The 27,964-nt window shown below is 46.1% G+C and overlaps 3 protein-coding genes across 3 annotated transcripts; 1 reads left to right on the plus strand and 2 right to left on the minus strand.

Moving 5' to 3' along the window:
• The first annotated feature begins 1,319 nt into the window (after positions 1-1,319).
• mknk2b (MAPK interacting serine/threonine kinase 2b) lies at positions 1,320-16,552 on the plus strand. Its single transcript, XM_012828254.3, has 14 exons — positions 1,320-1,452; positions 2,259-2,459; positions 2,654-2,744; positions 3,000-3,101; positions 3,589-3,686; positions 5,960-6,039; positions 6,153-6,226; positions 6,341-6,445; positions 6,845-6,900; positions 7,021-7,116; positions 11,761-11,955; positions 13,049-13,213; positions 13,529-13,569; positions 13,733-16,552. The coding sequence occupies exons 2-14, from the start codon at positions 2,409-2,411 to the stop codon at positions 14,016-14,018; spliced, it is 1,440 nt and encodes a 479-aa protein (XP_012683708.1). The 5' UTR covers positions 1,320-1,452; positions 2,259-2,408; the 3' UTR covers positions 14,019-16,552.
• A 2,093-nt stretch (positions 16,553-18,645) lies between these two features.
• Positions 18,646-22,484, minus strand: LOC105900874. The gene is made up of 3 exons (XM_031574327.2): positions 20,877-22,484; positions 20,329-20,354; positions 18,646-20,156 (listed from the first exon to the last, which is right to left on the minus strand). The coding sequence occupies exons 1-3, from the start codon at positions 21,018-21,020 to the stop codon at positions 18,743-18,745; spliced, it is 1,584 nt and encodes a 527-aa protein (XP_031430187.1). The 5' UTR covers positions 21,021-22,484; the 3' UTR covers positions 18,646-18,742.
• A 140-nt stretch (positions 22,485-22,624) lies between these two features.
• slc35e1 (solute carrier family 35 member E1) lies at positions 22,625-27,948 on the minus strand. Its single transcript, XM_012828277.3, has 6 exons — positions 27,516-27,948; positions 26,700-26,770; positions 26,304-26,441; positions 25,637-25,762; positions 25,052-25,297; positions 22,625-24,825 (listed from the first exon to the last, which is right to left on the minus strand). The coding sequence occupies exons 1-6, from the start codon at positions 27,841-27,843 to the stop codon at positions 24,595-24,597; spliced, it is 1,140 nt and encodes a 379-aa protein (XP_012683731.1). The 5' UTR covers positions 27,844-27,948; the 3' UTR covers positions 22,625-24,594.
• Positions 27,949-27,964: the final 16 nt, after the last annotated feature.

Below are 27,964 nucleotides of genomic sequence, written 5' to 3' on the forward strand. Positions count from 1 at the left end.
TTGCGCAATGTTATTGATTCTGCGATCCCATTCATGTCTGTGCAGGAATCTGGTTGCTATGTGAAGCCCTGTAAGTTGGCCCCATTCACGTTGCCCTGGAGTACCCCGTGCTCCTCTGGCGGATGGCTTGTTTTTCAACAGAAACTGGCCTTGCATCATGTGCTCCGCCGTGCCTGCGCAGGGGCCAGGAGTTTGCGTAATGTTTGCTGCTGGTTTAATGCGTTGTGTATATAGGCCAGTTACACAGGGGGAACGAAAGACTGAGAGGTTGACACAAGGTGCTTTACTTTTGCAAATGCTCTAAGCACAGAATAAAGGCAGAAAAGAACGCCAAATCATGAATGTGGAGAAAAAGTATAAAAAAGAAACTTGCACTTGCACTCTGCTAGCTGTTTAAATAGGAAGTGACAACACAGGTTTGTCATTACTGAAGAACAGTCTTAAAATGTTAGGTTAGAAATCGACAGCTAAGAAATACAAAGTTGTAAGAAATTCATAGGTGAAACATCATTCATGAATTGACTGGCTTTTTATCATGCCTTATATGTCATACTGCAGGCTTAAACTTTAGGAATGTCATAACTTAATCATAAGACAAAGGTATTTTTAATTATCATATCCCTGACAGAATGCAGTTCTTGCATACATGCACAGCTCTGCAATGAAACATGACAAGACAACACGCATATACTTCTAGGAAGGCATCTTAATGGCATGAATGTGTGATGACCAACTTATTTGAAAAAGGAATTGTTGCATATACCCAGGGTAATTGTTAAATGAATACATGTAATATTATATGTGTATGAACAAATAGGTTAGATTAAGGATACAGTCACCCTTTAAGCATCTTAACAGGCAATGGATGCCAATAAAGAGTACATATTTTTTTTTAAGTACTTTAAACTTAATAACAATATTTATTGAATATGCCATTCAGTTGGCCTACATTTAAGAATTTTCTTTCTTGCTGGTGTACCAGCTCTTAATTAAGAACATTGTGTGGCAATTTGCCATACCTGTACAAAGGATGTTTGTATTTCACATTTTCTTGAATAAATATTTTTCATCTACTGGATTTCGAATTTGTAGCGAGAAACTAGGCTTAACCCTGTTTTTTTTTTTTTTGATGGAACACAAAGCAATGCGGTCTTGTGTACAGATCTCACTGGTCTGTCTACGTCATCCACAGAGCTGATCTAACAGTCTGTTCGAATTGCAGTGTTGTGCTCGTAGGCGATGGGATGGGCTGTGCTCACAGCTAAAGGGGGCAGGATTAGCCAGTGAGAGGGGTGGAGAGGTACGTGAGGTTATAAAAGGCTGGGCTGTTAATAAACAAGCACCTTCCCCACGAAAAACATCAGCAGGACTGTACGGTCGACATCATCTGCGCTTTAAAAGCAGAGGGTCAAAGAACGGCGTGAAGACTGGAGCCTTAAAGAAAACAACGGGGTAACGTTAACGTTATGTTGAAGAAAGAGATCAGTACTTTTGTGTAAAAGTCATTGTATTTAGCTATATCACAAGTTTGGTAGTTAACGTCATATGTTATGCAAAGTGTTTTATTGTCTGAAAAAGATCGTGATTCTTGTTTGTCCAATGACGGTTAACGTTACTTAGCTAGCTATCGATAGCTAAGTTGCTAGCTACTGATGGCTGACAAAGTTAGCAACACTAGCCTCCGCAGACATGTCATCAACGTATGGGAACTCCTTGAAATGTGTTGTCGAATAACAGTCTTGATTGTAACCATTTTGCTGCGATAGGGTAAACCGCAGTTTATGTTGGCTATCAGTCGTCAGCGAGTTGGATTGCTAATGTCTAGCTTGCTAGCTTAGCTTGCAAGTATATCTCACTTCAGACACAGAACGCTGACGTTAGCTTAGCTTAGTTACCGAAAAGCCGTGGAGAATGCTCACGGGCTCATCAAAAAGTCTCCTAACGTTAGGTTGAGACGATTGTGTTTAACGTTATTTTAACGCTGGTAAAAGTTAACGCTGACAGTAAACAAACTTGTACAGCTAGGCAAGCGGTAAATGTATCCGCAATGGTTGGAGTGTAGGTGGGTAATTTCAAGTAGGTATTTTTTTTAGGTTAACGTTTTAATTTCTTAGAAAGTTGACTAATGTTAACAAATACACAGTACTAGCTAAATGGAATATAGGAAAGGGTTAATAGTCGGTAACGTTATGGCATTTGGCAATATATATGGAATTATAACTATTTGACTAATTTAAGTTTTTCGTATCTTTGGACAGGGTTCCCGTTTAAAACACCAGTCACCCACCTACCGCCGGGATCTCTGCATTGATTCTGAAACAGGTCCCTGTTTTTGAATAAGTGCAAATTGCCATACATCTCGACCACCGCTACAGACCTCAAGCGTGTCGCCCCGTAACCAGGACAAAATGGTGCAAAACAAGACCACAGAAGTAACTGGGTTCCATCGTTCATTTAAGGTGAGGTTTCTTTTCATTATTTCTATGACAAGAAAAGTATGCGTAAAATGAGAGAAGTAGGATAAACGGTGATCGAATTTGTGTTAAAGTCCCTTTATATGGTAATTGAAAATAACTATAATTTTGAAAGTTAGCAAAGTATGCTGTAATCACACTTATCAGCAAGAAATTCTGTTTTTGTTTGTTCCTATTAGGGCCAAAACCCCTTTGAATCCGATGAGTTCTCCAAAACAGGATCCCATCTCCTTGATTCGGCCTTCAATTTCGATTGCTCTGCCCGACCTGGTAAGTACTTCTTGATAGCAAGGTCAGAAGGCACAGACAAAACGACAACAAAAACGTATAGCTTACGGCTGTTTCTTTCAGAATTGATGTGCCGTCAATACAAAATTGGGAAGAAATTCAAGTGTTGCAGTACAAAACCTGCCTGATGTTGTGCCAGCCTTTCTGTGTTATATTTGCCACCATGTGTGTGTATATAGCCCAGGCTTGAGACTACATCCTCCATAAATAAGCATTTTCCTCCTTTTGAAACTGTAGACATGCCATCCAGTCGGCCAATTGATATACCAGATGCCAAGAAGAGAAACAAGAAGAAGAAGAGATGCCGGGCAACTGATAGCTTCACTGGACGATTTGAGGGTGAGTTCCGATGTGTCCGATATATTTGACACCCTAGTGTGATTTTGTCTAATGTGCATTCATGTATACTTATGACTTTTTGGAGTATACACTGCTCATGAAGTCAGTCATGGTCATGCTTTACTTTCGTGAGTCACTCATTTAAGTTGGCACAGTGATGCTAGGAAGTGTATATTTAGTATGTAGGAGGCCATGGGGGTCACTTGGATCCTTAACGAAAGTCCCAGCAAACTACCTGTGGAACAATATTGAGTCAGTCAGGATGGAATTGCTAACCCGTAGACTTATCATTTGTTGATCGTAGCAGCAGTAAAAGTGATTTTATGCCTGTGTGTGTGAAATGGTGCCAGATCCTCTAAGCTCCTCCTCTAAGCCAGTAATGGGAGTGGGGGAGGTGTATTGAGTTGTAAACATCCAGGATAAGTGTATATGTCATAAATTAACTATGGAGGATGATCTTAATGGAGGATTCCTTTTCCTCCCTCAGATGTGTACAGACTTCAGGAAGAGATTCTAGGAGAGGGTGCATATGCCCGAGTCCAGACCTGTATCAGCCAAATTACCAACAAGGAATATGCTGTCAAGGTAAGATTTGAATTATTTCCATAATACTGCATTACTTCCAATATGCTGTTTGTCTATAAATATATATGTTAAATCAGGAATGACTGAGGAAGTAATACATCGTTTTAATGAGATTGTTTCTTTGGTTCAGAAAGCAAGATGTGGAGTCTTTGCATAAAAACAGAAGTGGTGTTATTGTGTGCCAGTTGCCCTCAGGCTAAGAATAAGAGACGGTCATCCTTGACAAGTTCCTGTTATGTTGAGGCTGGAGCCCAGGCCGTGTCACTTTGGATGGTTGAGTTGAGACTAGGGCCCAGGCCAGGTCACTTTGTGTGGTGGTGTTGCATTTGCAAGTGGCAACACACATAGTAATGACCCCATTAATATTTGCCTGTGACGTATAAAAGTTGGCGTGTGAAGTTGGCTGAATTTGGGTATATGTGTGTATCTATTGAACTACATCTTGATGGGCAGAAATATGTGTGTGTTTTATTTGTGTGTGTGTGTGTGTGCGCGAGTGAGGCGAGTGTCCAGCTCTTTTTCCTGGTAGTGAGTGATGATTATGCGGGTCTGTGTTTTTCTGGCATGAAAGCAAAAGGCCCCACAATGCTGGCTCAGCAGAGAAACTTCCTTTCATTGTTTTGTTAGTGCTGTGCTGTGCACCAACCAATCAGAGCCGTGGGGGCGGAAACATTCCCTTCTACTCCCGTTCTTATTGGTCAGCAGGGATCACAGTGGCGGGAACACTGTTCAGGCAGCTATGCAAAAACAGAGCTGTGGCCAAGCGGAGGGGCAGGGGCGGGGTCATGACCTGAGGGTTGCCTTTCTCCTCAGTCCAGGGGCGTGTGTTTGTTTTTAACAGGAGGCTCCACTCAACCTGTTTGGATATTCTTGAGAAGATCTTTTTGGTTAACTTATTATTATTATTTTTTTTTTTTTTACATGAGACTGAATGTTTTGATTTCTTTTGTTGTTGTTGCTGTGTGTTGCAACACAGGTAATGACCTGCTCTGGAAATTGTTGCTTGTTGCAGGATCTTTTTATTTTTAAAAACATTTAACTTTTAGTAGAATAGTAGTAGAAAATGTGTTTTCTGATACTCCATCTCTTTCATGGAAGAGCCATGTTCCCTTAGCTAAAAACAGGCCAGGCATACTTTGAGCTGTAAGTAACTTTTGCAGGCGTGGGGGAGGTGGCGTGGAATGGGCAGGATTGTGGGGGGTTGCAGGGAGCCGACCGCAGACTTGAGGCCAGTTCAGGCCGGGAGTGGGGCTCAGACGACTCCCACCAGATGTCTCGGGGGGGGGGGGGGGGCCAGCCCTCCCCCACTCGCTGGGGATTTAGGGGATGGAAAGGGGTGGTGTGGGGTGTCAGAGGCCAAACAATAGGCTGAGAAGCCAACGCCACAGATGTCCTCACACGTCTTCGCCGGCATGTTTACAAGGGTCCATTTGACGGAGACCAATGCCATGGCTGAGTAGCCCCCGACCGGCCACCCCAAACACTCTTGCAGGCTTTGATCACCCCGGCCTTTGCGCTTTACTGCTCTGCTCTGCAGCAAACATGCGTCTCTCCAAACCTCCACAGAATAAATATACTCCCCTGCTGTCAGTGGTTTTCAAAACTTTGAAAATGAAAATGAGCGTTTCAAGGGAAGAACAGCTTTTTAAAGTGAAGCGCTTCTCAACCCCCCCTCCCGTGGTTGGTGAATGTGAATCTGCAGCGCTGAAACAGCTCAACAGTAAACCGCTGAAGTTGCTGTTTAGACTGAGCTCTAGCGTTTTGGGAATGCGAGTAATTGAAGCTCTGTCTGTCTCTCTCTCTCTCTCTCTCTCTCTCTCTCTCTCTCTCTCTCTCTCTCTCTCTCTCTCTCTCTCTCTCTCCTCACATTGTCCTGCTGCATGCTGCTGCTGTGGGGCCCTGCGTCCCTATATATAGTTCACGTGTGGGGAAGCTCAAGTGACCTGCTCTCCCTTCCTGTTCTATACCGTCTTAGTGGCCCTGGGCTAAAATATAGGTCAGGTGAAAAAAAATCTGTTTGCTGTGCAGTGCCCTGCCCCTGTGCTGGTTTCCTGCCTAGGGGTAGGAGAACCAGTGGGGGCAGTAGGGTAGGGCTGTTCTGGTGGACTGGTTTATGTGGGGGAGGGGGAAGAGGGCCTGAAGCGGCGGAATGTGAGTTTGTAACAAACTTTCAGATGTTGACGGGAAATGAGAACCGTGTTGTACAGAATAGGAATGGTGCACTTTTTTTAAATATTTGACCGTAACGTTAAATTTCTTTTTCTGAAATGCAGATAATTGAGAAGAGACCTGGACACAGTCGCAGCCGAGTGTTCCGGGAGGTGGAGATGCTCTATCAGTGCCAGGGACACAGGTAAAACACACTCAAACACACACACGCTCACGCTCAAGCATTGCCCTGCAGTAGTTGCTCAAAGGCTCTGATGAGTTTACCCAACCATGGCTTCCTCTGATGCTCCCAAACAGAAACATTCTGGAGCTGGTGGAGTTCTTTGAGGAAGAGGAGAAGTTCTACCTGGTGTTTGAGAAGCTGAGAGGAGGTGGGTTGAGTAGTTTGACCGTGGCCCTAAGCTGTGTATTCCTGTAGGTAGCAGTGAAGGCAGTCCTGTTGTGATGACCCATAAACGGATCCCGCTCTCTCTCCCTCTCCTCAGGTTCAGTTCTGGCTCACATCCACAGGAGACGAAACTTCACCGAGCAGGAGGCCAGCATTGTGGTGCAGGACATTGCCAGTGCTCTGGACTTCCTCCATAATAAAGGCAAGATAGTTCCCGGTGTGGGTGTGTGTGGGGCAGGGTGTTACTGGAGAGCTAAATTGGGCTGGCTTTATTAGAGTAGATGTGTGTGTGTGGAGGGCCTGATTGGGTAGGTGACAGTGTGAAAGTTGATCTGTGAGGCGGCCATGGCTGGACTGGGGGACTGGGGGCTGCCCCTGGAGTTCTGGGTAGGAATAGCTGGCGGGCTAAAAGCATTTCACGTGCCTGCGATTGGGCCAGAAGCTGATAGCAGGGTGAAGGGTCACTCCTCTGCCAGTGGTCACTTATGCCAGAAGGGTACAAAAGTGATTCAGTCTCAGGACACACACACAATTCAAACACACACACCCCTGTGAAAATGGTAAGAGTGAAGAAGACTGACCCGCTCCTTGTTGTTCATAGGAATGGCCCATCGAGACCTGAAACCGGAGAACATCCTCTGTGAACATGAACATCACGTGAGTCCCTGTCCTTCCACGTTTAATCATTCATCAGACCTTTACCCAGAGTGAACCAGGCCTTTAAAACTGCATTTAAGTAACTTATTCATTTGTCCTCTGGTTCCCCCCCCCCCACAGATCTCCCCTGTTAAAATCTGTGACTTTGACCTGGGTAGTGGCATCAAGCTCAACAGCGACAGCTCTCCCATCTCCACCCCAGAGCTGCTGACCCCTGTAAGTCGTGTGTGTGTGTGTGTGTGTGTGTGTGTGTGTGTGTGTGTGTGTGTGTGTGTGTGTGTGTGTGTGTGTGTGTGTGTGTGTGTGTGTGTGTGTGTGTGTGTGGCAGGTTGCCCCCTGTGCTAATTTTATTCTGACCTGGAGTTTAGATATAGGAGCTGCAAATCTTGCGAGCCTCAACTGTGGAGAGCAGGCTGGTGTGGTGTGAGTGAGCCTGCAGGGTTACGTGCGGTCGGGTGACTCATCCTGCTCTGCTGGAGCGGCATTGTAAAACTGCCCAACCCTGTTTATCGGAGCGAAGCTCACTGCGATGGGAGTGGACAGGGCCCGGTGGTGCTACTTAGACGGGGCCTCCTCATTGGACGGTGGGGCCAAGGACTTTGAAATGTTATGGCTGAGAGCTCTGGGAGATTGGGCTCTGGCCCTGATAAGAGCATTCTCAGTGGTGTGTCTCACTGCTCCTTCCCCAGCCTTGGAGGCCTGATAGCGCCCCGGGCCACAGATCCAGCCCAGTGTTTGTGTTATCGCTGTCAATCATCGGCGCTAACGTCCGGCACTGTATCTGTGAAGGTGGTGGCACGTGGGCCGACTCAGCAGCCCCACCCTGATCCCGCTGCTTCTAACGGTCAAAGGCAAAGCTAAATGTAGATTGTCCTCAGCGTGGGTGGGTGTGTGTGTGTGTGTGTGTGTGTGTGTGTGTGCTGGGGTTTGTTGATATGTGTGTGTGTGTGTGTGTGTGTGTGTGTGTGTGTGTGTGTGTGTGTGTGTGTGTGAATGAAGGTCTGTAATCATGTGGCTCTGTGGTGGAGTGTGACAGAAGTTAACAGGTGAAGAGGGATAGAGAGAGGCAGGAGGAGGAGTGTAGGAATGGATGGATGGATGAATGAATGAATGAATGAATGAATGCGAGAGCTTAGGGGGCTATGTGTTGTTTTGGGAGTAACCCGAGCTCTCAATCGCTCTGCTCTTCCTCTCCTCTTAGGAAAGATTGGAGCTGCGTTGTGTGTGTGTGTGTGTGTGTGTGTGTGTGTGTGTGTGTGTGTGTGTGTGTGTGTGTGTGTGTGTGTGTGTGTGTGTGTGTGTGTGTGTGTGTGTGTGTGTGTGTGTGTGTGTGTGTGTGTGTGTGTGTGTGTGTGTGTGTGTGTGTGTGTGTGTGTGTGTGTGTGTGTGTGTGTGTGTGTGTGTGTGTGTGTGTGTCCGTCCTCTGGAGTGTGTGTGTTGTTGAAGAAGCAGTCTACTGTCCCCTGGCTAGATTTGAATCATTGTGAGGCTCCGCATGGCTCCATGTGAATGATCAGCATCATGTGAGCTGGATGAGCAGGACATGACTACCATGAAGCGTGCCATTTATTCTCCAAGCAACCTCCCCCATGTTAACCTCGGCTGTGTGTGGGGCAGTGATTTTGTTTTTGAGTGAAAGTGCCTCTAAGCGGAGGCCTCTTAGAGGAGAAGGGTATGGAACATGCTTGCGCAACCTCCTTTTTAGTGCCAAACAACAACCTCGCTCCAGGAGGGTTGAGAGGAGGTACGAGAGGAGGGACAAACAGTGTTGCTGGAACTGTACTTCTCCTTTCTCTGCACTTTCCTCGGGTGTCTTCCTGACTTGATCTACTGTTTGAAAACAAACCACAAAGAGAGAAAGGGTTGACACCGAAAAGCCCCCCCCTCCTCCCCCTTCTGTTTTTTATTTCCCTTTTCTCTCCTCTTTTCTCTCCTTCTCGGCTCCTATGTTCTCTGTCTGTTTGCGTCCTCCATTGTGTGCGAGAAGTCAAAACAAAGACGGATAGCTCTCTCAGACACTGCCCAGTAGGCTCTGTGTTGCAACCACCACCACCACCTCTTCCTGCACCTAGCAACTGCTCCCTGATTGGCTGGCTGGGAGGGAGGGGGAGGGGGAGGTCCCAGTGCTCTTTGCTCATGCGCTCTGCTTGTTATTCTGGGGCTTCTTTCCAGGGACAATCTTATCAGATACTTTTTTTTTTTTCCCTCAAACCCCTCTGCCTCCTTCGAGCTGAAGTGTAGCAAAGGTTGTGTTTGTTGTGGCTGTGCCAAGCCTGCTGTGGGAATACGGGGGCGCCTTGGCCCGGATTGGTCTCTTGAGTTTCTCTGGGCAAGTGTGTTTCTGCAGGGCAGGTGAGGGCTTGAATTTCACTGAACCACCCTCGGCTTCTCAGAAACAGCCACATGTGGCTTCCTGTGTGTGTGTGTGTGTGTGTGTGTGTGTGTGTGTGTGTGCATTCAGCCCTGGGGACACACTCACTGTACAGTTTCCTCTTTTTCTGTGGCATGTGTTTCTGCTGCGTCGCTATGCTGTTGCTATGCGGGCGGCCTGGAAAGCCCCAGCCGTTCCTCCCCGATCTGCCGCAGGTTGATCCGTCCCGTTCTGTTCCCGTCTGTGTGTGTGTGTGTGTCCTTGGCCAGCTGATCAGCAGCCTGGCTTCTGCGTCACACAGAGAACTGATGCAAGAACATGGCTCCTTTACAGTAGCAGCCTGGCACCTCGTATGACTTAGCAGCAACCCCCAACACACACATTATACACACACACACACACACACACACACACACACACACACATACATACATGCGTACCTAAACACACATGTATGTATGTATGTACACACACGTGTGTACATACATACACACACATACATACACACACACACACACACACACAGAAATTAAATTTGGTGTGTCTGGGGTTTTTAAGCTGACTGCTTGTGACTGACTGTTGTGTTGATGTCGATGGCAGCTGAGGGGGAAGTGTTCGGATGTGTTCCAGACCCGCTTGGAGTCGGTCCAGACTGGGCTGCTGCTGAACGGGAGACCTGCCTGCAGCGGCACACACACCTCGCTGCTCTAACGTGCTGCTGCTACCGCAGGGATGTTCAGAGTCTGGGATGTTCACCGTCCTCCTCCTCTGTTTTTGTTTTCATGTCTTCTGGAGGTTCTGTGACTAAACGAAACACAGTGACCTGAATCTGCTGTCTGAGAGGCGGTGGGGGTAGTTGGCTTTTCACTGAAGGCAGAAGCAGCGCTAGGCGTGTGTGTGTGTGCGCAAGACAGTGGGGGGATGGTGGGCCGTACAGCTGAGCAACAGTGGGTTTCTTTGTCTGGCCAGGCCTGGATTCCTGCACTGCGAAAGCTCCATTACATAAGGCCGCATCAGCAGCGGCAGGCGGGGCGGGGCCAGCCAGGGGGACAGCTGGCCTGGGGAGAACAAAAGCACCCTCATCCTGCCCTCGACACACACACACACACACACACACACACAGCCTCCTCTTATGGACATAAACAACATCATCTATTCGGCACCCGGAGTCACAAGAGACTGTACAAGACTGTACAATTCACAGAGGAAAAAACATGCTGCTTGTGTTTTTCACAGTCGTCTATTTTAGTGGATTTAATGGATTGAACGATAAAGAAATCCATGTAATTGATTTATTTTCTGTCCCTGAAGGGAGTATTGCCCAAGCTGAACTGAAGCGTTAGTAAGAGCACGGCCAGGCCTTTCGTAGAATAGTCACACACCAGCGCAATGCTGAAGTCCCAGCTCCAGTGAGAATTTTGAAACTCTTGGCTACAGTCGGTGCCTGCTGGAGGGGAGGGAGGGAGGGAGGACGGAGAGTCCAAAACGCTGTGCTCTTCTGCGCTTCCCTCTTATGAAACTCCTCCATTCTGCTGGCCCCCTGAACTTGCAAGCCCCCCTGCCCCCCAGCTGGCATTTAAAGTCATTAGCTGTGTGTTTGTTTTTAAATTATTTTTTATTCATTCATGGTGCTCTGGAAGTTACGTAACGGTGTGTGCGTGTCCTGGCCGGCTGCAGAGCAGGGCTTTTCCTGGAGCGGCCAATCCTCTTTTCCTGTGCAGGGAGTAGAGTGGAGTGCTTGGCCTCATTTCAGTCTGTCCTGGTGCAGGCAGGCGCTCACCCCCCCGCAACCCCCCCGCGTCTCGTCTATTCAGCCTCCGCGTTCAGCTGAGTGCTCAAAAAAACCTCCATGATTCACCCGGCCGTCCTCGTCCTCATCCTAAGCCTAGGCTCAGAGGCCCCATCTGCTGCCTGCGGTCACGTCTGGTGTGTCCTGTTCTGTTCTGTTCTGTTCCACCAACGCCTCCACGCCTGCTGCTCCAGCCTCCGTAGCACACCATACCGGCCCATTGAACTCTCTCTTGAGGGGGAGGGGGGGGGATTTGATCTTATGCTTGCGTGCTAAAAGTTTGTGTGAGTTTGCAAGTGTGTGTGTGAGTTTGTGCTTGCATGCAAACCTGTGTGTGTGTGTGTGTGTGTGTGTGTGTGTGTGTGGCGCCAGTCTGTTAGCAGCAGCTAGTCTGCCCCGTGGCCCTCTCTGTGGCCCCCCTGCCCTGGAGACTCGGCTGGCTGCCGTGTGACTCGCGCTACCCCAGGGCCACGAGTAGTCAGCTGAGCGCAGGAATGCGGTCCGGTCAGGGGGGACCAATTAGAGGAGACTTTAGTAGGGAGCTCAGGAAGGCTGTCAGCCAAGCCAAGGGGACTCATTTCCCCTGTGTGTGTGTGTGACTCCTCTGTGACCACTCACCATACTGCTGCCTTTGCACATTGTTTGTCTTCAGTTTTGAAATAATAACGCTCCCCCCCCCCCCCCCCTTCTCTGTCTCCAGTGTGGCTCTGCGGAGTACATGGCTCCTGAGGTGGTGGAGGCCTTCAGTGAGGAGGCCACCATCTACGACAAGCGCTGTGACCTGTGGAGCCTGGGCGTCATCCTCTACATCATGCTGAGCGGCTACCCGCCCTTCGTGGGCCGCTGCGGCAGCGACTGTGGCTGGGAGATGGGCGAGCCGTGCCACACATGCCAGGTGAGACCGGCGGCGGTGCCAACACACCAAACCTGAGCTCAGACCACACCACTGGGTTCAGGATCTCACACCTGCAGTCTTACTCTTTGGATATAGGACTCTGAAAGGGGATTATCCCCAGTGATCCCTGAAGCACGTGTGCAGTAGTGTTTTACACAACATGGTAGAACACAACATATATATACTTCAGTGGGTGCACCAAGTATTGAAGTATTGCCCAAGTTACCATGAAGAATTAAAGCAACTCTACATGCACCCTAATGCCCCAGCCCTGTCTCAAATAAGGATTAGACTTTAAGCACACAAAGTTATGTCAACACCGTCGACTGATTTCTTATGGGTAATGCGATTTTGCACGGGTGAAGCGGGGGGGGGGGGGGGGGGGGGGTTTGCAAAAGTGCTGAAATGTACTGCATGCAAACGCCTCAATCATGTTACTGCCACGACCTAGTTCCTGCCTGTAATGGCTGCGTTGGACTACATCTAGTCACTCCGTAAGGATTATGTGACTGTGCCAAGGCCCCCGTTGGGCCTGCTCTGCCCACAGAAGAGCATTAAGGGGCCGTCCCAAGGCTAACGGCTGGTACAGTTTGAAATGTTTGACGGCGCACATGTTTTTACCCGCCCTGGCCCTCGTGGCAGAACGCAGTTACAGAAACGCACCGCCTTTGTTTGGCCTCTTCGTGTGCGTGTGCGTGTGCGTGTACGTGTGTTACATTAGTGGTCTTGTGGAGGTCAGTGTTCAGTAGAGCTGCACACGAGAGAATGGGGTGTTTATACCAGCAGATGAGTGCAGGGCCAGCTCTCTTAGTTTCATACAGTGGAGCAAAAACAGCCTTGACTTTGAGGGTGTTGATTTAAGGGCCCTGCATATGCCATAAAGAATGCTCTTACTGGTGGCTTTCTGTAGGAAAGGGTAGTGCTGCTCTACATCTCTCTGCCTACGTGAGATGGGCCTGTTGAGGTGTGAAGAATCGCTGTTGAGTTGACGCCTCTTCCTCACTTCACTATTGAAGAGTGACTAGCTGGAGTGGCTCTAAAAAGCTAGTGTTGGACTCTGACTAACCTTGTGGTTCCCTGTGGTCTGGTCCAGAACACGCTGTTTGAGAGCATCCAGGAGGGGAAGTACGAGTTCCCCGCGAAGGAGTGGGCCCACATCTCCCCCAGTGCCAAAGACCTCATCTCCAGACTGCTGGTGCGGGACGCCAAGCTCCGCCTCAGCGCTGCTCAGGTTCTACAGCACCCTTGGGTGCGCAGGGTAAGCAGACTCCAGCCACACACACACACACCCTCACTCTAGCCCTCTTTCCCCCCACACACACCCTCCCTCACCCTCTAGCCCTCTTTACACACACACACACACACACACACACACACACCCTCTAGCCCTCTCCTCACACACATACCCTCCCTCACCATCTAGCCCTCTTTCCCCACACACACACACACACACACACACTCTCTCTCTCCACACACGTCACACACACAATCACATCACGCTATGGCCATGTTGGGAGTGTAACACCTGTGTGTCTCTCTCTCTCTCTCTCTCTCTCTCTCTCTCCTACCCTAGGGTGCTATCAATACCCCTACATCCTCCATTCTACTGCAGAGGTAAGCCAACGCTAGTGTTACCCTTTGTTTGCCTTTCTCACCGTATCAGCCCGGGCTTCCTTATCTACTGATAAGAGAAACGTGATCCCCCGACCCCTGACTCACCCTCTCTCTCTCTCTCCCCCCCTCTCTCTCTCTCCCCCTCCTCCCTCCATCCTTCCAGGAACAGCAGTGCTCGGGACCTGACCTTCTTTGCTGGGAAGGCCGTGGCCATGAACCGGCAGCTGGCGGAGCAGGAGGACCTGGAGGAGCAGCATCAGCACGGGGAGGGGCCCAGTCCTCAGGTGGTGACGGCTGGCTCCGCCTCCATGCGCCTGTCCCCACCCTCCAAGTCCAAGCTGGCGGTGCGTCGTCATGGCCACAGCAGCATCCTGAAGGGTGCGCCCGTCTCTGCCAACGAGCTGCGCCAGCTCCTCGCCCCCCTCGTCATCATGGGAGACTGTGCCTGAAACCAACCCCCCTGCCCCTGCTCTTACCCCCACAACTCCCAAATCCCCCCCCTACCCCAAACAGCCTCAGCACCGCCTGACCCATAGCCATGCCTGGCCCACACCTCTGCAGTCCTGGAACCTGAGCTTCAAGTCACACACACCCATACATGCATACACATTCACACTCACATGCGCGCGCACACCCATATACACACACACACACCAGGCTGCCCTCTGCTTCCTTCTAGCACTTTGACAAGCACAGGAGCCAGGCGTGTCCAGCGTGGCCAGAGGTGCAGGGCCAGGGCGCTCAGTGGGCCGTAACACACTCGCACTGAGTGCACAAGTAGCCTTCATTAGTCCAGTCTATGGCAGAGTATTGGAAGCAAGCTCATACACCAAAGCTCCCCCCTCAACACACACACACACACACACACACACACACACACACACACACACACACACACACACACAGCTGCTGCTTCCATAGAAAGAATCCACTGTGAATTTGCTTTTTTATTTTTTATTTTTAAATTGTTTTTGTTTTCATTCCCTGTGGCCATGCTGGACAGTGAGTTGATGTGGAATGTATTCCTGCTGTACGGCTGCTGTGGGTGTACCCGGCAGCCTCCTCTCAACTACTGCCCTCTGCCCGCCCGCGCGCGGCCCGGTGTCCAGCAGCACCCGCTCAGAAACACACCTGCCCTGCCCTGCCCCTCACTTCCACAGGCCCGGCAGAAGAAATAAAGCCCATTATTTTGCACTAGAGTCTCTAGTTTAATTGAAACATACACGTTGGTGTAAGATTTTTAATCCCAAAGGAAAATTGGTTCCAGTGGAATAATAATGGTAATAATTGCTAAGTCTCCCTACCCCGAATATCTGGAATTGAAGGCCAGTCCTTAGCACTGTAAATGATGTGTCTATGGGACTCCACTGAACTCATATGCTGTCTGATTAGGCAGGGTAAACTCGAAGACCATGCTAATTGGTGTCCTCCCTGTGCCTCTTTGAGGGGAAAAATGCAAATTGAAAGTAATTGAAGGTTACATTATTGTTGAGACTATGCCCTTAAAAAGCCCAACGTTGAACCCCTTAGCATTAAGACTGAGGAGAACTCAGACGAGAGCAGTCAAAGCTGCCCAGCGTGAGTGACGCCATACACCAAGTGTTCAAAGGTTAAGATAAGCACATTTTTTTTCTGATGTGACTTAAATCAATGATTTACTTTCACATTGGGAGAACACAGCTTTGGCATGGTGACAACAGCCCAGGTATTATTGCTTGTTTTGAAACCATTGCTGCCAGGATGGGAATCTACCATGACCTGAGAGAGATGGGGCAGATCTAGGAAATAATTTGGAATATAGTTTTAAACATTTAAAACATGGAACGCATTCCAACAACAACAACAACAACAACAAAAAACAAACAAAAACAAAAAAACCTAAAAAAAAAAGTCTTCCAAGAAAAAGTAGCTTTACGGACATGTATAAGTTCCTTTAAAGGTTTACTTCTTATGTTGATGGGACAACTCCATGTCAGATTCACATTGTGCCACACTGATTTGACATTCATGTTAAGCTTTTATCTACAAGTGGGTGCTGTCAGTCGTTCAGATGCAACACCAGATATTCTTTTTTTTTTAAGCTTTCTCTTTTAGTTCTCTCTTTTTAAATGTTAATGGTCTTGAATATTGATGGAGGTTGAAGGTGGTGAGCAGGAGCGAATGATCTGAGTCGTGAGGAAGGATTGTTTTCAGGAGGAGGAGATGAATGACGAGCATTGCCCAGTGAAGGCAATATGTGATGTGTTCCCTCATTATTTAGTTTAAAGACAAGTGTTGGCAATGATCCCATCTTTTGAGGGTGGAGGGAAAGTCCCGTTGGTCTTTAAATGGTCTCGACTGGAGATGTCCATCTGTCAGACATCGTTGCCATTGCCAAAGTCTGCACTTCTGAGAAGTCCGAGACCCCCGTTCAGATTCTCCTGTGTCTCTGGGCTCTAGCGTGCTCGTTCACCATGACGACGGAATCTCTCCCAAGCATTTGCAGATCCTTTTGAATGAGGGGGAATTGCCAACGCTGCAGCTTGGTACTCTGCATAGAAACGCTGATGACAGGACACTGATTGTAAACCTTTTTTAAAAAATCCTTTCTACAGTCTCATCTTTGTGGGTGTTTATGTCTTATAGTAAGACTTACTTGAAATGTTTATGCAGCTGTTTCCTCAAATTTTGCTTGGGAAACTTCCTTGCTTTAAAAAAAAAAAAAGAATCTGAACAAAGCATTCATAAGCTGAAGAAGGCTATCTCTGGTTTTGACAGTAACTTCTACCACTTCAGTTCAGTATTTTAATTTTTTTTTTGCCCTTAATGTTTTGTCCATGATGATTTAAAACACCATTTATGGATTCTTCCCCGAGTCCTGGGCTTTAATCAGGAGTTTTCCTGTGCACAAAAGTCGGTGGTATTTGGCTTAACAACACTTGGGTAAAAGGTCTTCCAGATGCCACTCTTTGTCCATTGCATTTAGTGTTGGACTGCCTTGAACCAGAAGAGATGGGAGGAGTTGTCAATGTTTATTTTTAGACTTAAGTGTTGGGCAACAGTTCACCAAGGCTCTGGTTGAGTATTCTCCTCCCAGCTAGATGAATGTAGCCCAACTTTAAAAACTGAGTGTCACTCAGAATGATAAAAGCTTCATTTTTTTTTTTTATGTACTTGTTCTGAATTCTTGGTTTTGAAACATTTTTGTATCTGTCTGATTCTCTGGCCTCTGGGCAACTACTCTTGAGTGTTCTTAATGCTCTGGTTTCTGGCGCTGTTCATTTCCTGACCCCAAATCCTCATGGGACGTTTTTTTTTCTTTTTTCTTTTGGAAATGTTCATCTTGGGAAACAGAAACATTGATTTGAAGCACTTTACTGTACCAGGTGACTGACCGCAGTTCACGCGAAGCAAAATTTATGACTGTTGTTGCAGATTTTTGTATTGTTTTTCTAAAAAATAAAAAAAAGAGAAAAAAATGAACGTTTTTCCGACTGATTCTGTCTACCCCACCCACCCCTCAAATGGTGAACACATGAACTATTCAGATTGAGACCTTATCTAGTAACTGACCTAGCCTTTCTCCTTGACTTCGCAAGGGGCCTTCCGGTAATCAAACTAGCTGCACGTGTGAGTCACCAGCCATAAAGTTAAGTTATCTCACTGAAGGTTTCACCTCCAAACATAAGTAGCCAAAGCAGACTTATCAGATACACAAGTCACCTCTGCCGAAATCACGTGACATGACAACCTTGCTTCCACAATGTCAGTGAAAATGAGGTTTGCCAGAAACTTAAAAAAGAAAAAGATAATTCTTGATTTAACTGGCTTGGCCATGGTGGTCACAAGGCCACTGATGCAACTGCCCTGAAATAGCTGCCACTCAGTCAGAGACCGGGGGGGGGGGGGCTCCTTTAGATACCGATGCTCTGACTAAAGCCACGTCTTTCAAGAACCCTGAAAGACGACACTGTTACAAGAATACTACACACGTTCAAGTGTTTTATCAGAGTGTTACACACCATCAGGCAATACGAGTAGTGAACACTTCAGATATCGCTCATCACAATGACGACCTTAGTCTGAGGTATCGTCAGGACAGACGCAGATTCTCGTTGTCAAGAGAACTCTTAGCAAATGGCGACCTCTGCTGGCTACAGGCACGATAAGACGAAGTGTAAAACACACAGACCTTCAGGCACTTTATTTGACCTATAATAGAAGGAAAAGTAGTTCATATAAATAACTCGTTCATATGAATGTTTTGGGTAATAATTTAGGTTTACAGTTTTTTACGATTGGATAAACACTAAAATCAAAAGTATTACACAATTATCAAAACCTTCACTCAAGGAGCAAAACATTGGTCCAGATTTGCACCACTATAAGCACATGTCAACATCACACTTTTTGCGAAACAATACACACAAGTGATTTGCAAAACACTAAACACACTTGTATACATTAGACACAGAAGTATATCAAGATGTCACTTCCTTGCAATTCCAAAGCACTGACTGTCAAATTACCACACCTTTGAGCCAATGGTTAAACACAGCCATCAAGTGCGCAAACACATAATTGCTTAATTGTAGACACACCAAACCGGTTTAAGCACTGTAGAAATGCAGCAGATGAGTTAATCTGTCTTCAACCAAAATGGAAGGAGTCAGAAGAAAAAGAGTGAGGGTGAGAGGGCGAAGCCACGGAGGAGGAGAAGGAGGAAGAGGCGGAGGCCATGCCAGAGGCCGAGGTGGAGGTGACTGATTTGGGTATATGGAGAGAAATCAATTATATTTTCATCAGTCTGCAGCATTGGTCTTGTGCAGTGTTTGGTGAATTTATTGTATATTTGCACTTTCTCTGTGTACTTCACTTACACTACTCTAATCACTGAGAAGTAGAATTGCTAAAAGTGTTTTAGGTTTGCAACAGCAGTGTGTAACTGGTACAAACAGAATTCAGTCATATGCAACGTGTGTGTTTCATATGGTAACAAAATATGGTTTTGATAAATTAGTGTATAGTTTTTACATGAGTGTTTCATTTTGCAAAGGATCTGAGGTGTTTTGCTAATTGGGTGTGTGGTCGTGCTAATTGTGTGTAGTGTTTTGAAAAACAAAACAAAACCATCAAAATCGTGCTTAAACAATCGAGAAAAACTGTAATACACAGTCAAATGCTGAGAGGGGTGTCACTCTTTTTGTGGCTGTTTCTTTAAATGCCGCTTTAGTTGACTCAATAAAGATCTACGTCGTTCCTTCTTGTGCTTTGCAGGAGTCGACTCAGTTGTGTCCTTTGCCTGGTCAGTTGTGTCCTTTGCCTGGTCAGTCATGTCTCTCTGCCTCAGCTCTTCTGCCATGGATGCAGGCATGTCAAATGGTTCGAGTGACTCCATCACAATCTCAGGGTAACCTTGGGTCTTGAGATCCTGTTTTTGGCTCACACAACTCATCAGTTTACACTTCTGCTCCACAGTCAGGAGGGGGGCGTCACAGGTCATCACCTGAACATCACACTGTGGCTTTGGAAGCGCTTTGCTCACCTTGAGCTCCGGGGCCTCGGGAATAAAGGTGTCCAGTGAATGCTGCACGACCGCAGGGAGACCCAAAAGCCGTTGCACGATCTTGTTTTTTATGTTGAACTCCAACTTGGCTCTGGTTTCTTGGCTAAGGAAAGGTGTTTCTGCCCCAGTCAGATTCTCTTCTGTGTCCTCTAACGATCTCCAAAGCCACGGAGGACTGGACGGTTTAGAGGGTAACAGTTTCATGGACTGTTTGGAGACTGTGAATGCCCCCAAAAGGTACTCCAGATGCTTCTGTCTTAAGTTCATCTCTATTGAGCTTTTGCTTTGCAGGCCTCCGTAGTTCTCCTCAATTACACTGGCGGGTTTGTGATCAGGCACTGCCCCGAGTACTGCCTGAACAGCACCTGGGGTTCTAACACAGTTCTTTGGTCGGGTCACTGATCTAGAGGGATCCCTTGATAGTCCATCACTGTCAGTGTGAGAGCTACGGCTCAACATTCTCCACAGAAACATCCCAGTCATGATGTAAAGGACTTGGAGGATGAATCTCCACACCATCCACAGAAACATCCCAGTTATGGTGTAAGGGATTTGGAGGATGAATCTCCATACCTTCCACACAAGCCTCCTCAGAACGCTGTCCTCGCCACTCCTCTCAGAGGGGAAATCCCGATCAGCAGCTGGAGGAAGTGTTTCACTGTCTTGAATGATTTTCCAGCTAGTTTTTCCACCTGAATAATAATCATCGGACTGCAGAACGTGTAAATTGCAGAGATAATGTTCCTGTCCACTGTCTATATCACTAGCTATATCACAGCAGTGTTGTAGGCAGTTGCAAGTGCAGGTCTCCTCAGTATGTTCTTTCCAGTTCCCTTCCCTCTTCCAGTCGCATTTGTGAAGTCCTGACTTGTTCCGATCACTGAGCGAACCAGAGGTGTGTGGGTCCTCGGACTGCAGGAGGTGTAAATTGCACAGATAATGTTCCTGTCCACTGTCTTCACTGTTTCGCATGAGAGTCTTAGCTATATCACAGCAGTGTTGTAGGCAGTTGCAAGTGCAGGTCTCCTCAGTATGTTGAACTCTAGGTAGTGTAATTAAAATAATATATCTTTATGTACAGGTATATATTAAACATCATATAATAATAATATAATAATCGAATAACAAAATATGACATATTTGTAATTATGGGTCCTATTGCTCACAGTGTTTGCCTAAACTTTTAAAATAAGATGAGATGTTTGTTTACTTACAAGGCATGGTCCACAAAGTCTTCACCCTTTAAAGAATTGAGAGAAAAAATAGGGGGAAAAAACACTTATTGACCTACATTATTATGCAACATTTGTTCAATCAAGAATAAATCAACGAACAACAAACAATATGATGAAACATTGCAACATTTCATTCCATGTAAATGGTACTGATGAAAATCGTCTTTAAATGTTGCCCAATAAGCTACTATGTATTTCCAGAGAAATGTTGAAATGGCACTAGATTGCAAAGGTCTTGACCATGCGTACGCTGTGGTCAGCTATGTTTAAGTTTTGAAATCCTGCGTGTCATAGACTCAACATAGCCGTGACCAATCTGCGGCTGACTTATTCGATGCTTCCAATTGGGGGCGCTCTTGTCAAGGGACCCATAGGCCGAGATGTTGTAGTAGCCTACCTTTTGGCCCTCAAATCGCTACGTCGGTCGATGTCGGAGTAATCAGAGGTCTGACAACAAATTCCTAAACAGTCTGCAAACCACCAAAGCAACATCTTATCCTGACGACAAAGCTGGTGGCTCAACTTACCCTTTTTTCGCTCCCACGCTGTTTGAACTTAAATCGTCGAAATAACCATGACAAGAGTAGTACCAAGGAAAGTGAACACAGAAGAGCCTGAAGGAAGACTAATGTTTCAGGAGTGAAGAGACATGAGTTTGGTAGTGGAGGCATTTGAGAGCAGGCTGAGCTGCTCCGCGTCCTCGTCACTATCTAGTCGGGCCTGTTGGAACGAATCCACACTTTGCCGCGTTGCAAATATAAAGAAATGCTTTACGTCACAATAAGAGGAGATACTCCGACGCCCTCTGTCAGGGTAGTTGAGCTGTAGCAAATACACAATGTCTTTTTTTTTCCGGGAACTATCATCCAAACTGTAGGTAGCACACTGAAACACCCCCACCACTTGTTTTCAGGGTGAAAATACGTTCAGTTTTTTTCATAGGGAAATAAACATTGATACTGCAGAATAAGACTAATTAAAAATGTAATGTAGGCTTGTGTTTATGTTTTCAATGGGCAGACTAATAAGACCGACTGCCATTGGCCTGTACTTCCTGCCGGCACAGGCCACTAGAAGATTTAACTCCTACTGTAAGTGAATCTGGAAAAAAAAGGAAATTCCTGGGCCGATGTCAAAATATCTCTAGAAGTAATCTACTAAAATACCCTAAAGTATGTTAACTTCCAGAGGGCGGGGAAGCATTTCAACAGCCCACAAATGTAGAAACAACATCATTTTTTTGTAAAAACATTTATTTTCCCAACCCTTGACCTATTTACTCTGAGAATTACACCCACTGGGGATCAAGCTGAGCTGTAATCAAGTTTGCCAGTAGGACCGAAGCCACATTTCACACCTAATGTCACTATATCGTGATGGATTGCTAATGATAGCCGATTTCCAAGAAACAAGAAGCTGCTGTGCGATTTTGTCTGAGCACTAGACTACTGGTATTTAGCCTGGCTAGAACAGCGTTGGAACGAACCTATTAGCTACTGCCTTTTAATAAGTTATATGGTTTAAAAACTGAAATAGAACGTATAGGGGTTACTTCTCCTTACTTCTACAACTTGTACACCTTTGGAAAGTGTTAATTGACAAACCCATAGTTTCCAAAAAACACTTTCCCAAAAAAAAAGTTAAGCAGATAACAAAATATTCACCACCAAAGTATGATTGAAAGGTACATGCTACCATCTCTCAGTTGTCAGTAATTTACTTTTGTTCACAAATGATTAAAGGTCAAGACATCAGACTCATGGTAAAGAAATCAGATGCTATTACAGTCCTAAAGGGTGTATTTGATGCGATGGTGTCTGAAGTCTTCTTTGAACGGCTCTAAGCATTGAGGAAACAGAGCGTGGAAAACAGCCCAAAGGTAGTGGGAAGGCACCAAAACTCAGGTCCGATTATCTATCTGGGACCAACCACCTTAGTCCATGACTAACACATAGACAAAAAGTAATTGATCTAACAGTATGTACAACTTCAGGCCTAAAAAACAAGATGTTTCATCTGTGTCACCATGGTACGCCAGAGAGCAGCAGCCTGAAACATGCCCTGGCTGTCCCGGGGTCAGCCGGTCTCACACACAAATCAATACACAACGATGGCAATCATATCTTCTGACAAAACTGAAGATGAACAAAGTGTCAAAGTACAAAACAAATGTTAGGCCACAGTGCGACATCTGACCGTTGGAGTTTTTCTTACTTCCCCACTCTTAAGAGGTTGACATGGGTGGCAAAGTGAGTGTGAAATAAAACCAATGAAGTTTGATACAGTATCCCTTTAGTTTGACAGAGCTGGGAGAAAGGTCAGCACAGACTGAAACTGGTCCAAGCACAGTTTATGTGTGCGAACGCACAAAGAATCAAAACAGGATCAGATTTGATATTTACAGAGATATGCATGTGTGTGTGTGTGTGTGAGAGAGACTTTCTTTACACTGTCAGACAGCGCTTCAATTCAAATGATTAACACTCATTGCTCTCATACAGGCTGATGATTATTACACTCATACAGGCTGGTGTCGACACCACACACTCCAGTCCGCCATGAATGGAACAGGTGAAGGACTAAAGGTTGGTGAATGAGTCTCCATGTGAAACAATGCTGCTCCTGCTGATGAAGATGCTCCACTTCGGCCAGTCCCACACCTCTCTGCTGTGAAACTCCCCGAAGAACATCTTCTCGCCTCTTCCTCAACAGGTCACAGCAAGGGCGAGGTCAGCAGAGTGTGCAGAAGAGTACAGTGATGTGACAGTCCCACTAAACAGTCAGATTGCTAATGAAGACCCACTCACTCAACTCCACTGTGTTCGCGGGCCAGCACAGAGACATCACTCAACTCCACTGTGTTCGCAGGCCAGCACAGAGACATCACTCAACTCCACTGTGTTCGCAGGCCAGCACAAAGACATCATAGGCTAGATGGGGGATACACTGTGTTCGCAGGCCAGCACAGAGACATCATAGGCTAGATGGGGGATACACTGTGTTCGCTGGCCAGCACAGAGACATCATAGGCTAGATGGGGATACACTGTGTTCGCAGGCCAGCACAGAGACATCATAGGCTAGATGGGGATAGGGGATTCAGCCGAGATGCCAGCATACACTATAGGATATGGTACAACCTGTCTGAAAATGATGAGGGCTTTCTCATGTCTGACTGGATCTGCCCACAAATAAATGCTAAATGACTGAATTTATAAACCTATCTTTACAAACTGGTTTCTCTGTACAAACTTTTTTTCCCTTTGGGTTTCGGATTTGATATGGCTATGACTGAGGAGGGCGCAGTTCCATTTCTGTTATTCAGTTCTACTACTGTGACTTATTTCAACTGTTTTCTTAACAAATACCCTTGGCAAAAACAAGCAAAGTAAAGAAGGAACTAACTGGGCTTATTTAGTTCACCGAAGGAACTAACTGGGCTTATTTAGTTCCCCGAAGGAACTAACTGGGCTTATTTAGTTCACCGTTCCCTGGACATACCAGAACCAACCCTATGGGTGTAGCGTATCTCAAGATATTAAAGCTGATTGGCCAACAACCATGTACGTGTATCTACAGTCAAACTGTGCAGATTTTCATAAAATCAGATCTATAAAAACCCACCCAAGATCATTTAATCGCATACCCTCAGTACCGCTTACAATTATCGAAATTAACAAAAACAAACAAACAAACAAACAAAAAAAAAAAAACATTATTCAGCATATTTTAACAAGCATTTTAAATCAAAAACATTATACTGGAGTTTGAGCTCAACAGCGCTGTGCTCAAATTCAGTCCTCCAAGTTAGCACAACAAAACAGTTGGACAAACAACATTCCTGCTCCTGGTACACAGCAGCACTGTAAAAATGGTCAGTAATTTTCAACATGTCATCCTCTCTGCCGTCAGACACGGGGTGCAAAAAGTCCTTGATTAATTACATTCTATTAAGGTTAAAATAAAGTCTCTCCCCATTACCGCCCATTCCCCACAGCAACAATTATTTTGCACAGACTTGAGATAAAAAATAAACCAAATGTCCATCGTACAATAAATAAATAAACCTTGGGAAATGTAACCGTTTGCAGACCGTTTGCAGACTAAGTCTAACCCCCATGCTGTAAGGCCGATGCCTTCCCCCCCACAGTGCCACCCCTCTTTATACAAAGCAGGATGTTGAAAAGAGCCTGCACGTTCTGAGCAGCTCATCAGTAGCTTGTACTAAAATATACATCCATCAGGCCTAGACAACATACTGGTTGGCTCCGTAGTTCGTCGTGTAGGCCTGCCGGCTGTACTGAAAGTGGTCAGTTAGTACATTGCTCCGGGCGTACGGAGAGTCTGAACCTTGCGTGAAAGGCACGGAGCCGTTGGACTGGGGCTTGTCCGCTCCTATATGATCAAACCCTCCCATATCCTGTTTGGACACTGGCAGCAATTTCTTTTTGGCTTCCTGGTTGACATCATATTTAGCCTGTTAGAGGGAGAGAGAGGAAAAGATGTATTCAATTTTAGTATCCACTTCCAAAATCCCACGATACTGTTGAAATGAAACACGTGACATGTTAAGAGGCACTGTTCTTCCTGATGGATTTATTCATCTTGAAAAAACTAAAAGCAACCTGACTTACAGTAACTACCACAACAAGTCAATCTGGCAATCTGCACCCTAAACCAAAACGCACTGTTCTGATGCTCACCTTGTTGTACAGGAAGACGCCCAGGATGGCAGTCATCATGCCTAAGACGTTGGTCGAGTTGACGGGGTTTCTGAGCAAGAACAGTGAGATGCTGATGACCATGATCCTCTTGGTGGCGTTGGCCACGGCGTAGCTGAGCGGGCTGATCAGGTTCAGCACGCTGAACGCGATGACGTTCTGAGCGAAGTTGCAGAAGCCGCTGATCACCAGCAGCAGGAGCGTCCCGGTCCAGTTGCTCATGGCAGCCTGAACACGCCACAGAAAGATCATCTCATTTCAGGAAAAAACATGAGTGCTGTATAGCACGCATAACACACACACACACACACACACACACACACACACACACACACACACACACACACACACACACACACACACACACACACACACACACACACACACACACACACACACACACACACACACACACACACACACACACACACACACACACACACACTAACTGACAGTCGCCTTATTTTCAAGTGGGTTATAACAGCCATTTTTACAGCCGGCTTCACACTCAGGTGAAGGTTACTGAAATCTCATACAGTTGTACGTGTTAATATCCTTCTGGCTTACAATATCTCCATCCACCAGGAACGAGGACAGATCGATCAGGATCCAGGTGGGAAGCATGAACATGACTGCGTTGAACCCAAGGGTGTTGAGCAGTCGCAGATGGTGTATCTTCGTGTCCCGCAAAACCTAGGGTGTGGGAGAACAAAACAAACAAACAAACAAAAAAAAACATCACTGAATGGTTGTAAAATATTCACACCAAAAATGTCTGCTGCACAAAAAGACAGCTGTCTCACCATCATTACATCTGCCGAACAGCATGAGCAATGCAAAGCAGACAAATATAAATCTCAACTGTGAAACAGCAGGGAAATAACTCATTGATTTGCCTTCGCTGTTTCACTGATGTTTCCTCCCTTACCAGAGAGTCTACAATGACTGCACTTCTGCATCTCAAAAACACACAATAATATGGCTTAACAAAAAGTAATCAGGCAGTTGTGCAAATCTGCTTTTTGTGTAATATCCTTAACGTCTATACCGAGGTGTGGTTGGAATGCATGCAGAATCACATTTTTATTTTTTCATCTCCGGAGATGTAGTCTGCTGAGAAGGTGCACACAGATTTTACTTCATGAATAAACACTACTAGCTTATGTATAGAATAAGTAGCAGGCATTTGTTGGAAATACATGACGATATACAAAAGACTATGTGAAACACCCACCTTTTTGGAGAAGATATTTTGCAGAGAGAAGCAGAGCGTGGCTGCCAGAGCGCTGATTAGTCCTGACATATCAAAGGAAAGCTCTGTGACTGTGGCTAGCAGAACACCCCCAATGATGGGGATAAGCGACACATACACCTAGAAAAGAAACACAGCTCCATATTTTATGTGGACATGGCTATAATGTATACAGTACTGTGCAAAAAGTTTTACAGTTATTTTCTATCCGTATGAGCATTAGTGTGTCAGTAGGAAATATCAAAACATTAAAGACAGTATGGGAAGTGTAGACCAACAGCTTGTGAAATACAAATTCTAAAACAGCCTGCATTAAGAGATGGGAGATAACGCAAGCAGACAGAATGAGGAGGCGTGGAGGTGTATCAAATGACAAACCTTGGTAGTCTGCTTTTCTTTCATTATGATTCGTGATAGTAAAACAACCCAGATTGGCATGGTTGCTTTGACTGCAGAGAAAGAGAGGGAGGTTAGTGTTACACACTGATGAATGAACAGATCCCTTAGTTCCCTTGAGAACATGAAATCAAACATCTGGCCAATGACTCTCCGTACTCCTATGAAGTCAAAACTACGCAACAACCAGTTAACGATGCAATATAATAATAAAGGGATACACGCTGACACAGAATGCCGTCATATCGACAGATCTGGTCTGACCAAAGTGGGGGAACGTAAAACTTTTATGGTGTAGACATTAGCTGCTCTGAGTAATACGTTCATGCCCGAATAAATACGGGATAGGCTTGCGTTACTGTGTTTTTTTTAGGGAACTTATAATGCTGTGACTAGTGTCAACTCCATAAGCTAGTTGCTATCAACTTAATTAACTCTCAGCCGAGGAAAAGATGAATTGTTGCCGCTAATTGAATTGGCTGGTAAATTAGGCTAGTGACTGAAGCAGCTCAGAAGTGAGCAGAAATGTAGCTGTTGCTCCGTAAGAAGTCACTGGCCTCCATAACCCACCAGCATCATGGGCTCAATTGGTTCATCGTGGATAATTGAATCTAACCATTGACCCTGCAACGTAAAGCTAATTGTGCCTCATGTTAAAATAAGGAGCAGCAGCTACCAATTGAGGATGATGCAGCTGGTTAGTGAACTAACGCTAGCTAGTTAGCAATGTGCTAGCCAGAAAGTACATACTGGTGGTTTTAACAGCACAGGTTTGATAGTTAAAAAAAACGTACTTACCAGTATGCGCATAGGACACGGGCACTTTCCATATACTGAAATGTGCAGAGACAGAGGCAAAGTATTTCCCAAAAGCCAGTGGTAAAATATACCACCGATAGTATCTGGCTGGTACTTCTGTTTTCGGGACACCCCAAGCACGCAACAACGGAGGCAAGAAAATGACAATGGAGAAAATGTGGAAGAGAGATACGGTGACGGGATAAGGGAATCCATTTAAAATTATTTTGTTCACGATGTTGCCACCCGAGCTGACCGTATACCAACAAAAACACAGAAGCGCAATCCGGACTCCCTCCTTCACTGGCGGACGTTCCACCGCAGCCATCTTCCTATTTCGTTACCGGCTGTGGAAGGGCCAGTGAGACGTGGAGGGACTACGTCCACAGAAACTACGTAGTTACGGGGCGTGTTCAAGAGGATCCTGCGAATTACCCCTCGAGGTAAAA

The sequence above is a fragment of the Clupea harengus genome, chromosome 10, assembly GCF_900700415.2.
Source record: "Clupea harengus chromosome 10, Ch_v2.0.2, whole genome shotgun sequence".
Taxonomy (NCBI): Eukaryota; Metazoa; Chordata; class Actinopteri; order Clupeiformes; family Clupeidae; genus Clupea; species Clupea harengus.

What these genes read in the sequence shown, in the direction of transcription:
- LOC105900874 (XM_031574327.2), bottom strand. Translation starts at nt 21,020, where the DNA reads ATGCCTCCACTACCAAACTCATGTCTCTTCACTCCTGAAACATTAGTC. An exon ending in AGCGTGGGAGCGAAAAAAGG is followed by an intron (nt 20,355 to 20,876) that starts GTAAGTTGAGCC and finishes AATTCTTTAAAG; the next exon opens with GGTGAAGACTTTGTGGACCA. An exon ending in GACTTTGTGGACCATGCCTT is followed by an intron (nt 20,157 to 20,328) that starts GTAAGTAAACAA and finishes TACACTACCTAG; the next exon opens with AGTTCAACATACTGAGGAGA.
- slc35e1 (XM_012828277.3), bottom strand. Translation starts at nt 27,843, where the DNA reads ATGGCTGCGGTGGAACGTCCGCCAGTGAAGGAGGGAGTCCGGATTGCG. An exon ending in CGTGTCCTATGCGCATACTG is followed by an intron (nt 26,771 to 27,515) that starts GTAAGTACGTTT and finishes CTTTCTCTGCAG; the next exon opens with TCAAAGCAACCATGCCAATC. An exon ending in AAGAAAAGCAGACTACCAAG is followed by an intron (nt 26,442 to 26,699) that starts GTTTGTCATTTG and finishes TTTCTTTTCTAG; the next exon opens with GTGTATGTGTCGCTTATCCC.
- mknk2b (XM_012828254.3), top strand. Translation starts at nt 2,409, where the DNA reads ATGGTGCAAAACAAGACCACAGAAGTAACTGGGTTCCATCGTTCATTT. An exon ending in CGATTGCTCTGCCCGACCTG is followed by an intron (nt 2,745 to 2,999) that starts GTAAGTACTTCT and finishes TTGAAACTGTAG; the next exon opens with ACATGCCATCCAGTCGGCCA. An exon ending in AGCCGTGCCACACATGCCAG is followed by an intron (nt 11,956 to 13,048) that starts GTGAGACCGGCG and finishes GGTCTGGTCCAG; the next exon opens with AACACGCTGTTTGAGAGCAT.